The sequence below is a fragment of the Marmota marmota genome, unplaced genomic scaffold (genome assembly GCF_001458135.2).
Source record: "Marmota marmota marmota unplaced genomic scaffold, marMar, whole genome shotgun sequence".
Lineage (NCBI taxonomy): Eukaryota > Metazoa > Chordata > Mammalia > Rodentia > Sciuridae > Marmota > Marmota marmota.
Window position 1 is genome coordinate 9247905 of NW_026000051.1, and position 18383 is coordinate 9266287.

The window sequence follows — 18383 nt, forward strand, 5'->3', positions numbered from 1 at the left end:
TTGACCCCTTGCTTATTTGAATGGATGCTAGGGAAGTTACTGAGGGGGGAAAAAAGGAATCAAGGCACAGCGGATCTGGCCACTGTCACGCTGCTCCTTAAGTGTCCCTCAGGAAGGGAGCGGTGAGGGCATCAGCCTCTTGCCCCGGTCTGCGTGTCTCCACCTCTCTGAGACTGTAAAGAGCCAGTGCTGCATCTGGGTTCCTTTTAGTGCTTGCCAAAACCCTGTGGGTTTGGCATCGGCACCACTTTGCCAATGAGGAAACTAATGCCCAGAGAGGTTAAGTACCTCCCCAAGGTCACTCAGATGGTAACTGACAGTATGAAAACCAAAACCCAGGCCTGCTTGATTCGTAATCCCTCTAACTCTTGCTGCTCTGCCACCCTGCCTTGACCTTGTACTTGAACTCACGGAGTCCAGAGCCACCAGGGAGACATCATCTAAAAACATACCACAGTAACTAAACATTTAGTACTTCAGTGAGAAACACCACTGCACGCAGCTGGGATACCTGCTCGGGGACTTGTGCAGTGACAAGAGAAATTAAATACTGTAATGGATTTTGACAACAACTGTATGTTAGGGGAATTCAAATGACATAAAGGAAAAAGTTAGACTTTCTCCCCGGACCTGGTTGCTAATATGCATGCCTAATATATCAGCTAATATATATTTTTTTAAACTAGTTTTTTTAGGACCAAAGTTCTTTGAGGAGAAAAAATTTTATGGGCTGGAGGGGACAGTGAATTCTTCCTGGAGGTAGTGGGCTACAGCTGCCCCTGATGTCAGAGTGGACCCTCAATGAATGTGTCCAACCAGTAGTGACAGCTACCTTTTCTTTCACGGGTACTATGTTTTAGCCAGGAAGCTGACCCCTTGCTTATATCATCCTGTGAAATCCCTCTGTGAGGTGGATTCTATTGTCTATCTCCATTTCACGAAGGGAAACTGAGGCTGAGCAATAAGGCTTCCACCACGGCCATACAGTTAATAAAGGGTGGATCCAGGGTGACTATTATTCTTGTTCCCGTGAATTATTATCACATAGAACATTGGGTACGTAGCCTACAAAAGAGAATTAGGATTGCTATTAAAAAAATGAACTGGGTTTAGATGAAATTGGATGCCAAGAAGAAATTACAATCTAGGCCGAGGATAACTTCTGCCCATGGCTCCCCGCCCCCATCGCCTGCACCGACGCAGCCATATACTTTGGTGCAGAACTGTGTTTAAACACTGAAATGTTTTGTGTTGCAGACATGTGCTGAGTGTGTAATTAAAAGGATCCCTTCATTAGCAGAGCTTTACAAAGAGAGCTCAAGTTGGCCTTTTCTGCTAATTTTGGAGGTGGTAAAGCAGGCTAATACAACCACTGATTACAATTGTCACGGAGCCTCTTGCTGTTGCCACTAGGAAAATCTTTGTTCTCCCAGAGTAGAGACAGGCTCTTCCCAGCCACTGAGAGAGAAAAAGAAGAAGAAGATTCTATCCTGTCAAGCAGAAGTGAAGGGACGTGTGGCAGTGTAGGGGTTAAAGAGGTGGCCTCTGAAAACAGGGCACCTGGGTCCAAACCCAGCCTCCTCGGGGAGTTGCCCTCTCTGAGCTTGAGTTTTCCCAGATGTAAATGAATGTAAATGAATAATTGCGTCTAATTCTTTGGACTGTTGTGAGAGCTCATAAAAACAATGACTCTTTTCCTTGTCAGATATTTTGACAAGGAAGCTGTGTTGAGGCTCCGGGTATAGTCTTAAATCGAGCAATAGTGGTGCTTGCCCTTCTGGAACTTTCTATCTAATGAAAGAAACAGGCACTTCACAGACAGTTACACAAATAGCCATTTACGGACGAGTGTGATAACTACTATGAAGAAAATAATGTTTCCTGTGGGCTTTGCATAGTGCAGGACGTGGATCAAGGTCTTAGTTTCTTGACGATGATGATGGAGATGAAGATGCACAAGAGTGGGGAGCTGTACACAAAGGGGCCCTTGATTCTGCTCCAAAAAAGATAGGAAGCTCTTGGAAAAGGTGACACGAACTCCCAAGAGATTTGAAGGATGCACACTTTTCCTGTGGCATGTTCGGGAAAGCGTGTTTACGACAGGAGGGAGCGTGTGGAACACAGAGGAGGAGGCAGGTGGCCACCACAGCACGCCACATCGAGAGGCTGGAACCTCCTCCACTGTGCCCGGCAACAGGAGCAAGACGGCTCGTAGTTTGAAGAACCGTTCTCTGTGTTCCAGTGAAAAGCGAGACAGCAAGTAGCAGAGCTGGGATTCCAACCATGCCTTGATTTACCACTCCGGAGCCCGTGCACTGAGCCAGCTGGAGCTCCTGGGTGGCAGTCGGGAGAAGCCACCCAGCAGGGTCCCTCCCTGGCCTGCAGGCACAGAATGTTCCTTGCTCTGCGCCACAGTGAGCAAAAGGGACAGCAGGAAAGACACTTGCTGTGTGCTAAGACGCTGGGCAGAGAGCGTCCTGTCGGAAAGAAGCGCACTGGGAGGTCTTTTAAAATGAGCTGTCAGTTCCTTCATCCGTAAAATGAGAGGGCTGGGCCCCATGACCCTCGAGGCCCCTCCAGCTCTGAAATGGCACTAGTTCTGGATCTGTGGGAGCTGGGGCATTAGAATATGTCCTCCTGTTTGTCCTTTCACTACTTCATTGTCTGGCCTCACGGTAAGATGCTCACATAGCAACCCCAAGCCAAGCCCCTGTCCTGAAATCCCTCTCTGAGCAAGGACAGAGGCCGGCTCGGCTGCTGTTGCCATGGGGTCCTTTGCTAATTTGCATTCCACAAACATTCCGTGTCAGCGATTCATGTGAACCCCTCACTGTAAAGTAACAGATTGATTTTGTTTGGCAAACAAAACAGAACAGCCCATCCAGATGAGCACACTGGACCCTCCCAGGAAGCCACCGTGAGGTCACTTACAAGCCCCCCTTGCCGGTGGAGCTTGGTACTCTTATCAAAAGGCTATATTTTTGATCCTAAAAATGCTACCACTTTGTGTTGGGCATGGTCTACAAGAGAACCCCTCCTTTCTCCCTCCCAGCTTGGTACCACCCCACAGAGTAAGAGACTTCTCTCCATGACTGTGAGGAAGGAAAAAATGAGTTCAGAGAAGTTGTAATTATGCAACTTGGGAGGCACAAAGTTGCAAGTTGAGGTAATAGAGTGGAAAGCACCAAGACTTTGAACTCAAACGGATCTGGGTTCCAATTTAATAGCTGAGTGACCTTTGGAAAGTAGGTTAACCTCTCCGAAATAATTTTTCTCATCAGTAAAATGGGGTCATTTGCACAGGTTGAATATTCCTTATGCAAAATACTTGAAAACCAGACACGTTTTGGGTTTCAAATTCTTTTTCAGATTTTGGAATATTTGCATATGCTTAATGAGATACTTGGGGATGGGACCCGAGTCTAAACACAAAATCCATTTATGTTTCACATACATCTTACACACATAGCCTGAAGGAAATTTTATACCATATTTTAAGTAGTTTTGTGCATGAAATAGTTGCAAGGTTTGGAATTTTCCACTTGTAGCATTACATCCAAACACAAAAAGTTGTGGATTTTGGAACACTTCTTCTCATTTTGGATTTTTAGATTAGCAATGCTCAACGTATAATACCTCATTTGGCCAGGACCAAAATGAGATGTTACAAGTAACCTAGCTAACTCTCAAGGTACTCAGTGCCTGGGCTCCCTGTGTGAGGAATCCGTATCATGTGTCCATGTTAGACACAAGGACCCTGGAGCCTACCTGCCTGGGTTTCTATCCTAGATCCACAACGTGTGGGTCTGTCTCCTTTGCATTGGTTTCCTCATCTATGAAATGGAAATGCTACTAACCCCTCCTCCACAGGGCTGTATCAGGATGCCACTTTAGCTGCAGTCCTGGCACACACTTAAGTGCCAGCCAACCTGCCCCCATTGGGCTATGTTGCCACTGTCATTACACTGGGCTAAGGAAAAGTGGTCTAGTGAGGCCAGATGAGCGTCCGGGGCAGGCAGGGCGACTGCGCAAAGAACAGGTGGGAACACACCCAGCATCATCTGGGGCTTTGAGGGATGTGACTGTCAGACGGCGGTTCCTCTCAAGTCCTTCTCTCCCTGCTTTGGTAACTCTGGCCTCTCGTTTTGTAGTCTGTCGCCTTTTCCTTAAATTGCAAAGCATCACCCATCAAGCAAATGGAGCCTCTGTCGCGGCAGAGATTTATCAAGTGACAGAGCTTGGCTACATGGTACTTACGTTTATTTTTAGTGACTTCGTCCTCCAACTCTTTAAATTAGCTGCAGGCCTAATTTAAGGGACTTCTTTGGCGCATGGTTAGCATTTTCTTTCAGGAATGCCAACAAGAAACATGCACATTCGAAATCGAGTGACAGAAGGACACATCTTGGCCACATAGCAGGGGAAGGGGCCTGCTTACCTTTCTCTGCCACGAGGCAACACTGCCCACCAGGCTGTCCTGCCCAGCCACAGAATTGCAGGAGCACAATCCAGGGTGTTCTCTGCCTTTTCATCCCTGCATTCCAGCCCAGGCTGCCAAATCTGTATATGAAGTGTCTCCCGCGTCAGCTCCCTGGCTCTACGCCAGCGCAGGTGCCCTAGTTCAGGTGTCTTCTCCTTTCACCTAGACCAGACATTCTTCGACTCCAGCCTGCGCGGAGCTACACGCAGGGCTTGCTGGAATAGGTTGCCCCGCCCACTCCCAGGTGCTAAATCTGTAAGTCTGGGCTGATTCCCACCAGTTACATGTCCAACAGTGTCTCAGGAGGAGCTGATTCAGTTGGTCCAGCAACCACACCTTCCAAATGGTTGATCTAGACTATTCCATCAGCTTCCAAATGGCCCACTCTCCCACTCTCCTCTGGCATCTTCCTCACAGTTCAGATCTTGCCACTCCTCGAAATCTACCACGTCCTCATCCCGGCACCACCAAGCCAAGCTGCATTTCCCTGAAAGACGAGACTAAGAGCTGGCTGCCTCGTCGTGGCTCTACCAAGTCATCTCTGAGTAGGTGCTCGTCCCCCTGTGCCTGGTCACATGCTTCTGGGTGGCAGGGACTCTGTCCACGTCACCCAGAGACCCTGGGGATGTGGGAGTGCTTGGGAATATTTTCATGCCTACGTAAATGATTGATGGCACGGAGATGGACATTATTTCTGTTAAGAGAGAATTCAAGCAAACCCTCTGAAGCTAGAATTTGACCTCACCATATCCGTATCTACCTCCTGACTTTGTTAATTTCTGGGAAAGCATACGGTTCATACATAAGAAAGATTTGGTTTGATTTAAATCAAATAGTATAAGAATGATATGGTAAACTGATAGAGGGGCCTAAGAGGGGCATGGAGTTAGAGAGTCCCAACCACAAATCCTGAGCCCATGACTGGTCGTGTGAGTTTGGGCAAGTGTTTACCCTTGTTTTGCCTCGGATTCCTAATCTGCAAAATGGGAATCATTTCCACCTATCTCATAGGACCATCATGAGAAGCCAATTAGCATAGAGGTAAACAGCTCGGCACAATATGTGTGACATATAGTAGGTCCCAATAAATGGTGGCAATTTTTAACAGTAAGCTTTCCAGGCAAAATAGAGATCGGTGATTTTTCACAAGAGTTTTAATGAAAAAAAGAATTCCATTTTATTTGAAAAATAATAACAGATAAAACATCCCAGGATTCTTTCCCCTATTTTAATGATTCAAGGATATACCAAATTCAATTTTTTAAAAAACGATCCCAAAGGACTAGTAAGCTTGATTTATATTTTCTTTACCAGTCACTTTTATTTCATAAGCCCGACATTTCCATTAAAATGCTATTAAGTAAAAACAGGATTTTCAGTATTTGTGATGGCTTGGATCTCAATGTGATAATTGCAATTATCTCCAGCAAAGAGACCATTTCTCATTGTTTTATTTCCTCTTATATATCAGCTATGTCTTTAGTGCATTCTTCCAGTTGAATAAAAACACTTCCCTGTGAAGTGTGGTTTGGAATCCAGGAGCGTGACATCTGTGGCCATCTTTTTGTCCTGGGGTTATTAATTGAGATTCAGGAAGGGTGGGGACTGGTAGCCCTCAGTAGACGCAGAAACCCTTGAAAGAAATGTGAAATGCTACAGGGTAGAAGAGGAAACAAACTCATTCTGTCAGCTCCAGGGTAGGATGGGACACAGGCGGACTCCTGAGGGGACATCCTCTGGCACACTGTCAGGAAAACCTGTTCAGCATGGAGGTGGTGAGGGTCCCCATCACCACGGCAGCCCATGCTAAGTCACCACCCTGGACCATGTGCTGATTAAATGACCACTGCTGCGGGTGTCCCTGTCCACCTGGGTTTAAAGTTCTTCTCTAAAATGACATCGTTGTGAAAATGTCCTGGAACTAGATAGTGATGGTGGTTACACGATACTGTAAATCTACTAAACACCACTGCATTGGACACTTCGAAGTGGCTAAAACAGTGGATATTGTGTTGTCTATGTTTTTACACAACAAAATGATATCCCTGGCCAGAGTGATCTCCAAAGCTAATGTAGCTGTGACATGTGATGCTTCGGAAAGAGCATATTACTCAGGGGACAGATGGCTAGACTGTATTTAATCAAATGACAGTCCATGTGAGCGGTAACTGAGCACAAATGGTTAATTACATTTTGGTCCAGGCTGAATACAAAATGCTGCATGTTCAGGAGAAATATGCTCATGAAAACATGTAAATGCCATGGGAAGGTGCTTGTAATGTGCAAAAAGGATTTAACTTACACATAATGTTATCCCATCTATAAATATAGATAAGATATCAAAATATTGATAGTGTTAATCTCTGAGTTGTGGGATTAGAAATGATTTTGATTCCTTTATGCATTTCTCAACATGTCTACAAAAAGCATGAATTACTTTTACAATCTAAAAAGTAAAGCTCTTTAACATCTAAAATAAAAAACATCATTTAAGGGTTTGTAACCTGCAACATAAATCATGATGTGGCTTAAAATAAAGGGGTGATAAAATAGAAGGCGTGTTGGATTGGAGGAACTGATTTATAATCCTGGTTCAGACAGCTCCAAGAGGTTTCTGAGCCTCAGTTTCCCCATCTGGAGCAGGAGTACAACCACAGTCTAACTCACAGAGTTGCAGAAGACAAACAAGATCACAAATTTGGGACAGTCTGCAACTGGGTCCTCTGGGCCATTTTCATGGTTACATGGTGTATTCAAGCCTCACGTTTCCAAACCTTCCCTCAAACAAAAACTTCCCAAGTGCTTACCTGTCAGTGACTGCCACTCACCCAGCAATTTAAGAGCTAATTTACAGGAAGAGTGTGACTTTTTTTTTCTCATTTGTCTTCCGATAACCTTCGTGGAAAAAAACACTTTATTTCATCCAAAAAGTAACCACCTGACTTTTATTTACTGTCTGAAGTTCAAGGTGACGATGACAAAACCATTTTTGCTGGAGGAAAATCTCTCACTCGTGGGCATGTTAGCCTCCCAGGGAATCAGGCCCCTCCTCTGTGCAGTTTGTTTCCCCCAAGCCCTCCACTCTGTTGGACTCTGAGGGGAGTTCCCTTCATGCCACTCTGGTTCTGTCCTCTGACCACCTGGAAGCAACTGTGGACAGGACTTCTTGACTTTCTGTTCACACGAGGGAGATCTCTTTCCCAGAGGCTGGCTTCTCAGACCGGTATGAGAAGAGGGCCAGCTGGGCTGGGCTGTCAAGCAAGGTTTCTCTTCTGATCTTCTTTCCCATTTAAAAGGGCTCATAGGTTATGAAGTTTCACAACTTTGATATTTTCTTTGGGGCTCACATTGCTGTTAAAAGCAAACTTTCCCCATTCAACAAATTCAATAAAACATTCCCCCAAGCACCCAATATGTGCCAGGTCTTTCTTACGGAAATAAGAATGAGTCGTGGCCCAGGCCTTCCGTCAGCTCACAGAATACAGAGGCAGGCACGGAAGTCAGTGCAGGGCAGGATGGGGGATCACCCAAGGGTGGGAGCTGGGCGGGAAGGATTGCATCAGCATGGTTAGGGAGACACTTTGGTGGATTTTTAAAGTGTGCCAGAGAAGTGCCAGGCAGCCAGAGCTGGGGAAAGCAGGTACAAAGGAACCAAGACGGCCCGACCTGGGGACTGATGGCATGCTTGCTTGGAAGTGGAGCACTGGGCATGAGGCCATTTCATAAAGAAGAAACGGTCTTGGCCAGGCCAATGGGTGGTGAGGCTGGAGGGGCAAGTTCAAGGAACAGTGTGCCTGGCCAGGAGGGACCTGGGAACAAGGAGCCCTGAGAAGACATCAGGAAGGGCTTTGAGCACTAGAATGAGGAACAGAGACTCGGGAATCCTGAGGAGAGTTAGCAGGGAAGGAGCCCCACCAGGTGTGCTTCAAACACAGCAAGGCAGGCGCCCACAGGGAGGATAGTGTAAGGAATGGGAAGGGCTCCAGGGAGGGTCCTGGTGCCACGGTCCAGATGGGAGGTGGGAGGTGACGAGGTCTAGGCAGGGCAGAGCAAGAGTTGGCTTCAGGCCCACAGAGGTGGACTGGCCACGGGGGCAGGGGAAGAGGAGGAGCTGCATCTACCTTGACTGTTCCCGCTTGGGTGACTGCAGATGGTGGTGACACTCGAGGAGATGTGGACGCAGAGTTGGGGTGAGGGGAAATGAAATGTGGATCTAGAGGTGGGAAGAGCATCCGGAGCTGCAGGTGGATGTTTGAGAGTTATTAGCTGATAATTTTCTTGACTATGTGAATAATTTCAGAATAAAACATGCAGACTAAGGAATCACGACGCTATGATCGGTTTTTGTATGAGTTCCAAATAAGAAAACAGTTAAGCCAGAAAATGTGATTGTTCCTATTCCTAGAAATGGGTAACTCAGGCATCCTTGCAAATTGTTCATTGAACTGTGCCTATGGCTTCTTGCCAGCTCTCAATGAGATTTTTATATTTCTTAATTATTCAATTACCACCCATAAGTAGGAGTTGGAAATCAAACCCAGACTGCTCCGGAATGGAGCCTTCTCTTGAAGTATGAATACAGTAAAGGAAGTTTTCCATATTGGGAAACCAGGCTGGCAGAATGGAGGTGGTGTTCAGTCTCTGGTCCTGACTCTGCCCTGGGTTCAAACCCCAGTACACACAAGCTAGGTGAGCCTGGGCAGGTCACTTCTCAGAGGTCAGTTTTCTGGTCTGCAAAATAAAGATAGTGATGATACTGGTTTCCTGAGGTCATTGTAGGTCTAAAGCCAAGGCGAACTTGCAGGGAGAGAGCTGTATATATATTTATCATGAATTCCTTGTGTACTTCAGGTATCAGCAGCTCCAAAAACCAGTGGCCGGAAAGGAAGACTCTCTGGACAGTGACCTGGCCCCAGACTCCAGTCCTGAAGCCCACCTGCCCTCCATTTGCCTCAAGCAGGTGTTCCCCAAGTACGCAAAGCAGTTCAACTACCTGCGCCTGGTGGACAGGATGGCAAATTTGTTTATCCGGTTCCTGGGAATCAGGGGGACAATGAAGTTGGGACCAACCGGCTTTCGTACCTTCATAAGGTCAGTGAGTTGAGCTTCCTCTTGGGCTTTGAGTAGAGTGGAGTCCAGTCTCACATCTGGCTGGTCAAATCTCTCCCACTGCTCCTGGGAGACTGTGGTGCTGGATCAGTACCCCACTTGAGGTTGGATTGACCTACTGGCTAGCACTGAGCCTGGAACATAGTGACCTTTTATTTGTTGACTGAATTAACAAATGTTATGTGACAGCATTCACAACCTTAGGTTCCTGGTTAAAAACAATTGTGTTCTGTTATATTAGTCTGGTTTTCATTACTAAAACAAAATGCCTGGCGCTGGGTAACTTTATAAAGAAAAGAGGTTTATTTAGCTTGTTTTAGAGGTGAAGAGGCCAAGATCAGGTGATCCCATTGGTGTGATCTCTGGTGAGGGCCTAATGGCAGATGGTGTCATGACAGGAATCCATGCAGGAGAAAGAGATCACCTGCAGACAGGAAACTAGAGAGCAATTCATAGGTCAGGTTCATTCTTATAACAACTTGCTCTGCCAAGAACAAATTCAGGGTCCCACAAGAGCTACCTTTGATGACAGCCCCCAATGACCTAAGGACCTCCCATTAGGCCCCACTTCTTAAAGGTCCCTCCACCTCAACACCATCACACAGAGGACCACACATCCCACACATGAACTCTTGGTGGGGGACACACCAAAACCATATTAATAATTGCCCCTTGGAGTCAGGCAGACCTTGTGCATCTTAATCTGGGGTTCTCCCCGGGGTGCACGTCTGTGGGTTCAGTATTCACAAAGCTACAGCAAAGCAACAAAGCACAGCCTTCCAAAGTGTCAATTTCAGGAGGGAAAAGCTAAATAATTCAGCCAATAAATAATTTAATACATTTGTTCTAGTATAAAAATAACATGGTTATATTATAGAGCATAATACAAAATTTGCATAAATTTTAAAGATAAAACATATGATAACAAAGAAGTATTCTTACTGCAGCCTGCCAAGTGAGAAATTGCCTCTTGTTTTCCCAAGATTACTCATTAATTGGCCTCTACCCCGTGGGGCACTTTGGGGCAATATAGAAGCACTTTGGCTGTGTAACCCTAGGGCGGGTTCCGACCCTCCCTGAGCCTCCCAGGACTTTCTCCTGTATGTCCCGTAAAATGGGGTTGAAGCCGCCTATGCCCTAAGATTGTGTGTGTGAGTGAGAATAGTTAAGGGTGCACAGAAACACGTAGTGTGTGGTCAGTGAGCAATAAGTGTTGATTTCTTCCTACAATGTTCAACGAATTCCATGAAAATGTGTGTAAATGTGTGTATATTTATGTAAATTCACACACACACACACACACACACACGCACGGGGTCCTGCACAGAGTCAGGTGCAAAGTAGGTTCCCACCATTAAGTATGGCCAAACATATAACCCTGGACCTGTCCAGTAGCCGGGCATTGGCTTCAACAGGAAATTGCTCATTGGCCACTAATAATAGCACATGCACTTCAAAAAAGGTCTCTGAGGACCCTCAGTGTAGCTGCCATTCTCTTGTCATTGGTTTAATATTTCCAGCTTGTACCTCAGAGTCACACTTTTCACAGTTTATTCACTAAAGCAAAGAATTAGAAGCCTTGGGTCAGAAACTATTTTTGCCAGAGGTTTTCTCCAGATAAAGCTTACGATTCTAAGTAGCTCTTTCTGATTTTCTTCATAGAGTGATAAACACAGATACTGGCAGCGATCTTTGCCACTGAGGCAACCTGAAGCAGCATTTGCAGGGTGATTTTGAGAAGGACTTTGTGTTCATCTGGGAGGTGGGAGATGTTAGGGGAAGGAAAGTCAAAGGACCCTGCCTGGATTTGGGGTCAGACAGTCTGAACGGAGCATGTTACTTAATAGCTGTGTGGCTTTGGGCAAATCCCTTGTTTTCTGAGTCTCAATTCCTCAGCTGCAAAATGGAGATGATCATTTCTGCTTTGCACAGTTGCCACGAGGTTGGGAGATAATATACAGAGAGCACCCTACCCGATGCCTCGTTCATGGGAGCTGCTTGTTAAATGGGAGACTTAGAATTGTCTTAAGCTGTGGAAATTTTCAAAAAAGGCACATTAACTAATTGCCCTAAAAATGCTACTTAACATGATGCCCTCTGACTCATTTAGGAAATGCATTTGATTTTCACCAAAAGAGACCTATCAGGGTTGCCTTATGGTCACAGTATGGCTGCTCGAAGTCCAGTCATCATAGCGAGTTCCAGGCAGAAAGAAGGTAGAAAGAGCAAAGGTCTCTGCCAGATGAATTAGACCCCTTTAAAATCTTTCCTGGAAATCATATCCAGTGACTTCTACTGTCCATCTTATTGGCCAGTTGCATAGGAATCCAGGAAAATAGACCTTTTCTAACTGTGCATACTGTTATCCCATTACAGAGAAAAAGAAGTAGACAGTCCCTCTCCTTTGTGATTCTTGGGCCCTGGAACATAGAGAGAAATAGCTGAGAGACAAGGACACAGATCATTAGCCTTTTGAGGCACTGTGGAAAGACACAGGGACCCAGGCAGACCATGAGGCTGGGCGAGCTAGGATTCTTCTCTTGCGTGATACCGCCGCTGCCCTTCTGGAGCCAAGGCAGGAACTTCCTGGCCCCTCCCTAGTCGCTGCCCCATTGCACAAAAGTCCCAGTTCAAAGCCAGAAAGAATGAAGACGTAGCTTCTTGGCTCCGGGTGAAACCCTGGCCCTGCAAGATCTACCCTGGTCTCCACCTCTCCTTGAGCACCTGAAAGCCACTGGGCATTCAGAGAGAGACTGAGAACCCTGCCTGTCCCAGAGGATCCCAGTCTAACAGAGGCCCATGACCAGTAAATAACTCCATGCAATCCTTTGGCAGAGTCTGGGCAGGGTGTGAGGTCTCCCCAGCGGGGCTGGGATCAGAGGGTGAGGAGTGAGAAAGGGGAACCCTTGTCCACCTGGTGGAATCCAGGGGAGACAGAGTCTGGGCAGCTATACAGGGGAGTCTTCTGGGCTGTGAGGGGGAGATGCACACAATGCAGGCAGGAGAAACAGCCGGAAAAAGGACTGCAGGTGTGACCCAGGTGTGGAAGTCAGAAGCTTATCATCCAGGCTAACCTGGTCAGGAGGGCACTCGGGCCCTGGGGAAGCATGCAGGGACCCACAGTAGGCCTGGAAAGCGTCCTCTTCAATCCTAATAAAATTCTACTGCAGTATAGGACTAGGGAGGAGGAAAAACAGCTTGCCCTGGGAATCGCAGCTGCCGGCAGGGGTAGCCAGAGTGAGTAGCCATAAGCGAGCTACTTGTGAAAGGGTGGGGAGGGCAGGGCTGGGCAGCTGGGTGCAGGCCTAAGGGAAGCGCCATTATCCACAGGTCTATTGTCACCAGAACTTTGGGTTTTTCAAAAGAAGATGAACACACTAATTTTGTTGTAAAATCTCAATATATATAAAGGTTAAAGTTGGCAATTCAAAAAATAATTTTAAATACTCTGTGGATTTAGTTAAGGCATGACTGCCCATAGAGGCCATCAGTAGTTAACTTGCAGTCTGAGAGCCAAGGAGGACCTGGTAGGAGGGCTGCTTCGTTAGTACACAGCGTTGTAGAGAAAACAGAATCGAGACTGGTCCAAAGCAAAGAAGAGGCCTAACCAAACGGCTCTTGGAATGGAGCAGGGGTGAGGTTGAAAATATCACTACAAATCTGCCTCTCTGTAATAGGCTTTCTGATTTCCTTCCCTTTGTTCTCCATAATTAAGAAAATTTGCACGAGAAGCCGATTTGTGTGACATTAGAGACTATTAGGTCCTGCAGCCGTCATTTGCAATCTGTGGCCAAGGCCATTAGTAGGAGCTGCAGTGAACAGGAGAATGAAACAGGGTGTCTTCAGGTGGGGACAGGAGCCACCAGAACAGACGGACCCGGCAACGAGGCCCCCTCCCCGCCATCTAGTGTCTGTCACAACCAAGGATGGGGGCAAGAAGTAGACAAAATAGCGCAAACTGATAGGAGACTTTTCTTTTTAAAATGTACCAAGAAATCCCAGCAGCAACTCAATGGTAAAAGGCGAGAATCTCTACTCTCAGATTTATCTGGGCAGGTGCCGTCTTGCTGGTGAGACTTAACAACAAGCATCTTCTCCCCCTAACAACGGTTCTCTTTTCTTCCCACTTTGGTTTAGACTCTGCTTCATTGTGAATTAATAGTATTTATGCCATATGTTAAGTCGAACCAGTGCCCTTCTCGGGAGCACTTTGAAAAAGGCGTCTCCCCGGCGAGGTGCATGCTCCTTTCATAGCTCCCACACAAATGGCAGAAGCTGAACTTGGCTTTCATCCGTGCTACCCACTCTTTCTCCCCAAGTTGCTTGCAGACAGGGAAGCAAATAATAAACAGTCCGACTGAATTTATTTTCAGTGTCCATCTCTCATAATGTGCTGCATAGATCAGCAGTTTTCAGAGTGAATTATGCTAATGCCAGCCTGGCCACATTCTATTTTTCTTTTTCACCAAGAAATGAGAAATAACGAACCGTCATTCCCTTGTCTAGACTTACGTCTGTCTAACCAGCTTTTCATGTCATTTCCTTGGGAGGCAGTTAATAGTAGCACATATTAGCACGAATTTAGTGCCTCCTGTTCTAACTTTTTTCTGAAATTTACCTACTAATAATTCCTGGGGTGTGAAGGCTTCTCTTTCTCTGGGAAATGGAAATTATCTAATTGATTCTTCAACCTGACAGCTTTCTTTCAGAGAAATGTGTTTTTGTGACCCTCTTTCCACTGGAACACTGATTTGGAGGGGCATCCGATGTAATTCACAAAGAACATTTTTCCAAACGTTGGAAGCTGACATCAATTTGCAGATGCTGCATTTTCTGGTGAAGGCAGCCGGGGGATTCAACCGTTTGCCCAAACCGGGTTTATTTCTAGGACATGTAGCAGCGCCCCCTGCACCTGGAGCCTTCGCTTCACACGGGGCTGTTCAGCTTTGAAATCTCGCCTGTCACCCTGCGGGCTTCTGATCCTGGGTCTCCCTTTGAATTAGAGGACTTTTTTTCTCTTTCCCTTCTCCCCTTCTACTCGCTTTTATCATAAGGAGACATTAACATGCTTCCTAATAGGTAGCTGTAAGGGGTTTTATTCTCTGAGAGGCAACATGGTGCATTAGAATGTTCTAGAATAGAAGTGTAAGGGGCCTTGCTTCCCTATGTCATTAATTCCTCTGTGACCTTGAAAAATCTCCCCTTTCTTGATGACCCCTTTCCAGCAATACCATGGGATTCTGAGCCTGGGGTAGCTATGGCTTTTAAAAAGGCGTACATTTTAAATGAGAGTTGTCTTATTCCCTCCCCCTCCCCCGTGTTTAGATATATGTTTTGTCTTGGCTTTTTAAAATAAATATTGACAATTTGTTAGCTTTTCCCTTATAGAAACCTCTCCAGAAAACAAACAAACAAAAAGCTTCTTTTTTTTCCACAGAGAAAGATGAACACAAAAGAAATTCTATAAATAGGATTTTATGGAGTAAAAAAAGTTGGATCCTAAATTTCCCATCAGATGTCAGTACTTGTTAAGAGGAAATGGGGATGATCATTTCAAATCTTCCTATGCTTGGCTCCTAATGAACTTGAATGATTTGTGATTTTCTCCAATCGTATGTACCCAGATTCTTTGGATTCTGAAAAATAAAACGGACCCCCAACCAAACAAAAATAAATCATTTCTTCAGACTGGTTCTAATCAAAGAGGAGGGAGGCAAACTGCCACTTCCCGGTGGGTACCAGGCCCTGAGTAGTCCTTAAAAGGGTCCGCAGTGGTGAGTCTCCTCGCTATACCTGCAAGGAAGGCTCCCATTCCTTTTTCAAGGTCACACAGCAAAGCCAAGATTCAAACTCATGGACCTTTGACTCTGAAGCTCGTGTTTTCCAAGGTCATTTCTAGCCTATCCTTCCCAGGAATTTTTCTGGCTTCTCCTGCAACCATTTTTCCTGTATTTCTCTTCCACTGAAGAATTTCTCCTTCTGCTCATGAGTCATTTAAAGAACTGCATCCCAGGACATAAGGGAAAACTGTTCTCCATGATTAGGGGCTTCTCGGCCTTTGCCTTTTCACCCTGCACTCTGAGATCACCTCTCCCTTCTGATGGTGGTATCCATCCATCTCTGCCCTGCTCACTGGGCCCACAATACTCACCTGTAGGTAGGAGCAAAGCCCAAATTCTGTAATTGAGTCGATGGGTGGATTGAAAAGTCATTCCAAAGTCTTGACATCTTTCCCTTAAAGTCATTCCCTGTTTGAGTCCATTCTTTAGTGACCAGAGGACCTGTCTCTATGGGACTTTGGTTGTCTTCTCCCTACTACCCCACCTTCTGTCTCAGAGCTCCCCAGCAGGAGTGCGCTGGAGACTCCAGCCCTCTGGTCCCTGGCTGGGCTACCTCCCCGCAGCACCCAAACCCACTATTAGATCCTCTAAGGAAACCTCACCATCTTGGGCAGATTCTGTCCCTTCTCCTGTACCTCAGCTTACCTTCACTGAGATGGGATCAGGAATACCCGCCTCATAGAATGAGTGTAAAGACTCCAAGAGCTCACAGGCAGGAAAGGGGCTGACACACAGACGGTGCCTCCAGAACCAAAATTCCCTTACAGCATTCCCTGGCTACTGCAGCCAGCCTGGACCCCTCCTTCCGCCGTCCTGCCTGCAATGTTGCAATCAACTGTGTTTGCAGGCATCCCGGAGAGGGGATGAGTTACCTTGGAAAGGGGATAAATGAAGAATTCTCTTTGGTAAATTACGGCTCCTGCTAAAGGTTTGACACTTCTATTTTCTTCCTGTCAGAAAAAAATAACTATATACAGTGGTCAGTTTAGTTTCCCTTTTTATACTCCATTAACCCACAGAGCAAGCCTGGCAGTCTCCTGTCCTGCGTCAGAGAGAAGAGCCCAGAGGACATGGATATGATAATTGGGGACGACCTGTGGCCCTTTCCTAATGAAGCTTTGGAAATTAGCAGAGCAGTTTGTTATATTACCCCCGGGAGAGACTGGAACCTCCGCCCTTGCAGAACCCAGTAGAGATAGCCATCTCGGTGACAGGTGACGTGAAAAGCTCCGCGTCCACTGACATGTTGTTACTGGGGCTCAATAACTGCGCTCTGATGTGCTTTGAAGTCTGCTGCGGTGACTTGTGATTGAAATACGGAGTGGGAGCCTGGGAGGAAGCAGGATGTGAATTGATGGCCTTGGAAATGTGACATGTGGGAAGAGAGGAAGGGACGAAGCAGGCAAGCGAGGGTGCCAGTGCATAGGAGCACAAGGCTCCCCCGGGCACTATCCTGGGCATGCTCCCAGCCACCACTGTGGGAAGTGGGGTTGGTTTGGAGACCAACCCCTGGATGCCCAGTGCTGCTTGCCAGTCATCTCCCCCATGTGACTTCCTAAGGGAGCTGTTCACACGGGGATGAAGACAAATGCGAGCTCAGAGGAGCACTTTATCATTAGCTGGAGCAACTGACGGGGATGCATTTGAAAAGTTGAAAGCAGCATTGATTGTGGCTCAGCCAACCCAACCAGAGCCCAGAATTTGGCTCCCAGGATCCTGGGCTAATCCAGCCTGTCTGGGGCATGATCCTGTCCAGCAGCGTGGTACACTGGTCAAGCCAGGGGCTGCCTCTGGTCTGGACAGAGAACAAGGGCCCTCTGACCCAGATTCTTAGACCTGCAAGTTCCATTGCTCCAGAGTGGGCAGGGTCACCCCCTGAAAGGTCAGCCTCACGTGGCCTGCCGGACCAGGGGGTTCTGGCTCTAGGAGAGGAAAAGGGAAAGGGGGAGAGACATCAAGAAGGCAACTAACGGTGCTGTGGCCTGCTGGTGCCAGCCACTCCCTCCCCTTAGCCACGTGGGCAGGTATTATGATCTTTATTTTAGAGACCAGGAAACGAAGGTACCAGGGAGGGTTAGGGAAATTGCCCACAGTTAGGCAGCTAGAAAAGGCAGCAGAGCTAGGATTTAAATACCGATCGCCTGATGCCCAAGCCGTGCTCCTTTCAGTAGGCCAAGCTGTGCCCCCCATTTCCAGATTCCCAAAAAGTTGGAGGAAGGAGGATTATAAACTCCCCTTCTGTGGCTGAGGCAGGGAGCGTCACTGCTGACACCAGACCAGAAACCTGGTTATACTCTGGCTTCCCTGAACCTGAACCAAGGAACAACTGGGAGCTGAAGGCGCCCTCCTGACCTTTCCCGATGGCTCCCTGTGAGCATGGAGCATCAGGGGGGCTCTGGCTATGTCTGTGCCGCGTGGGCCCCACACAGGGGCTGTGCCACTCTGCTCCATCAATCTGGGGCTTAGTGTGGCTGATTCAAGGCTTCTGTAAAATCTTCTGGGGACAGATTAAGATGGGCCAAGTACAGAAACGTTGAGCCCCTGTCTGGAGATTTGGCCTCAGGGACTCATCGGGTGAGGACCCAGCAGGGAACTGCTTCTGGACCACAGCGATGGCTTCAGCCTGTGCCAGTGACGTGCTGTCATCACTGGGTCATCTGAGCGTGACACAGGCAGCCGCCTGGACACCAGCAGGAGGGGGCAGTGACGCACGCCCAAGGACTAATCGATAGGAAGATGGAGACACAGGCACAGAGCTATTTTTTGAAACGGCCTTCCGTTCCCCTTTCAGAGCAGCAGCAGCCTACGTGGCGTGTAAGGTCAGCATGACACGGTGATTGTAACAAAGCCTGCCCGTTTCAAAGGCGAGGGAGTTGAAATGGTTTACACAGGGCCGAACGTTTGCCAGTGGCAGAGCCCGGAGTCCGCTCGAGACTTGCCATCCTGATGTCCTT

At 47.1% G+C, this 18383-nt stretch overlaps 1 protein-coding gene across 4 annotated transcripts in view; it reads left to right on the forward strand.

Annotated features, from left to right (window-relative positions):
• Ttll11 (tubulin tyrosine ligase like 11) overlaps positions 1–18383 on the forward strand; it is a 240725-nt gene that overhangs the window by 181838 nt on the left and 40504 nt on the right. For 3 of the 4 annotated variants that reach the window (XM_048813143.1, XM_048813145.1, XM_048813144.1), the window contains exon 7: positions 9332–9571. In XM_048813143.1, coding sequence (XP_048669100.1) covers positions 9332–9571 — 240 coding nt within the window. Of the gene's footprint in view, positions 1–9331; positions 9572–18383 lie in introns of those variants that run through there. The other variant, XR_007351190.1, reaches the window with a different exon arrangement.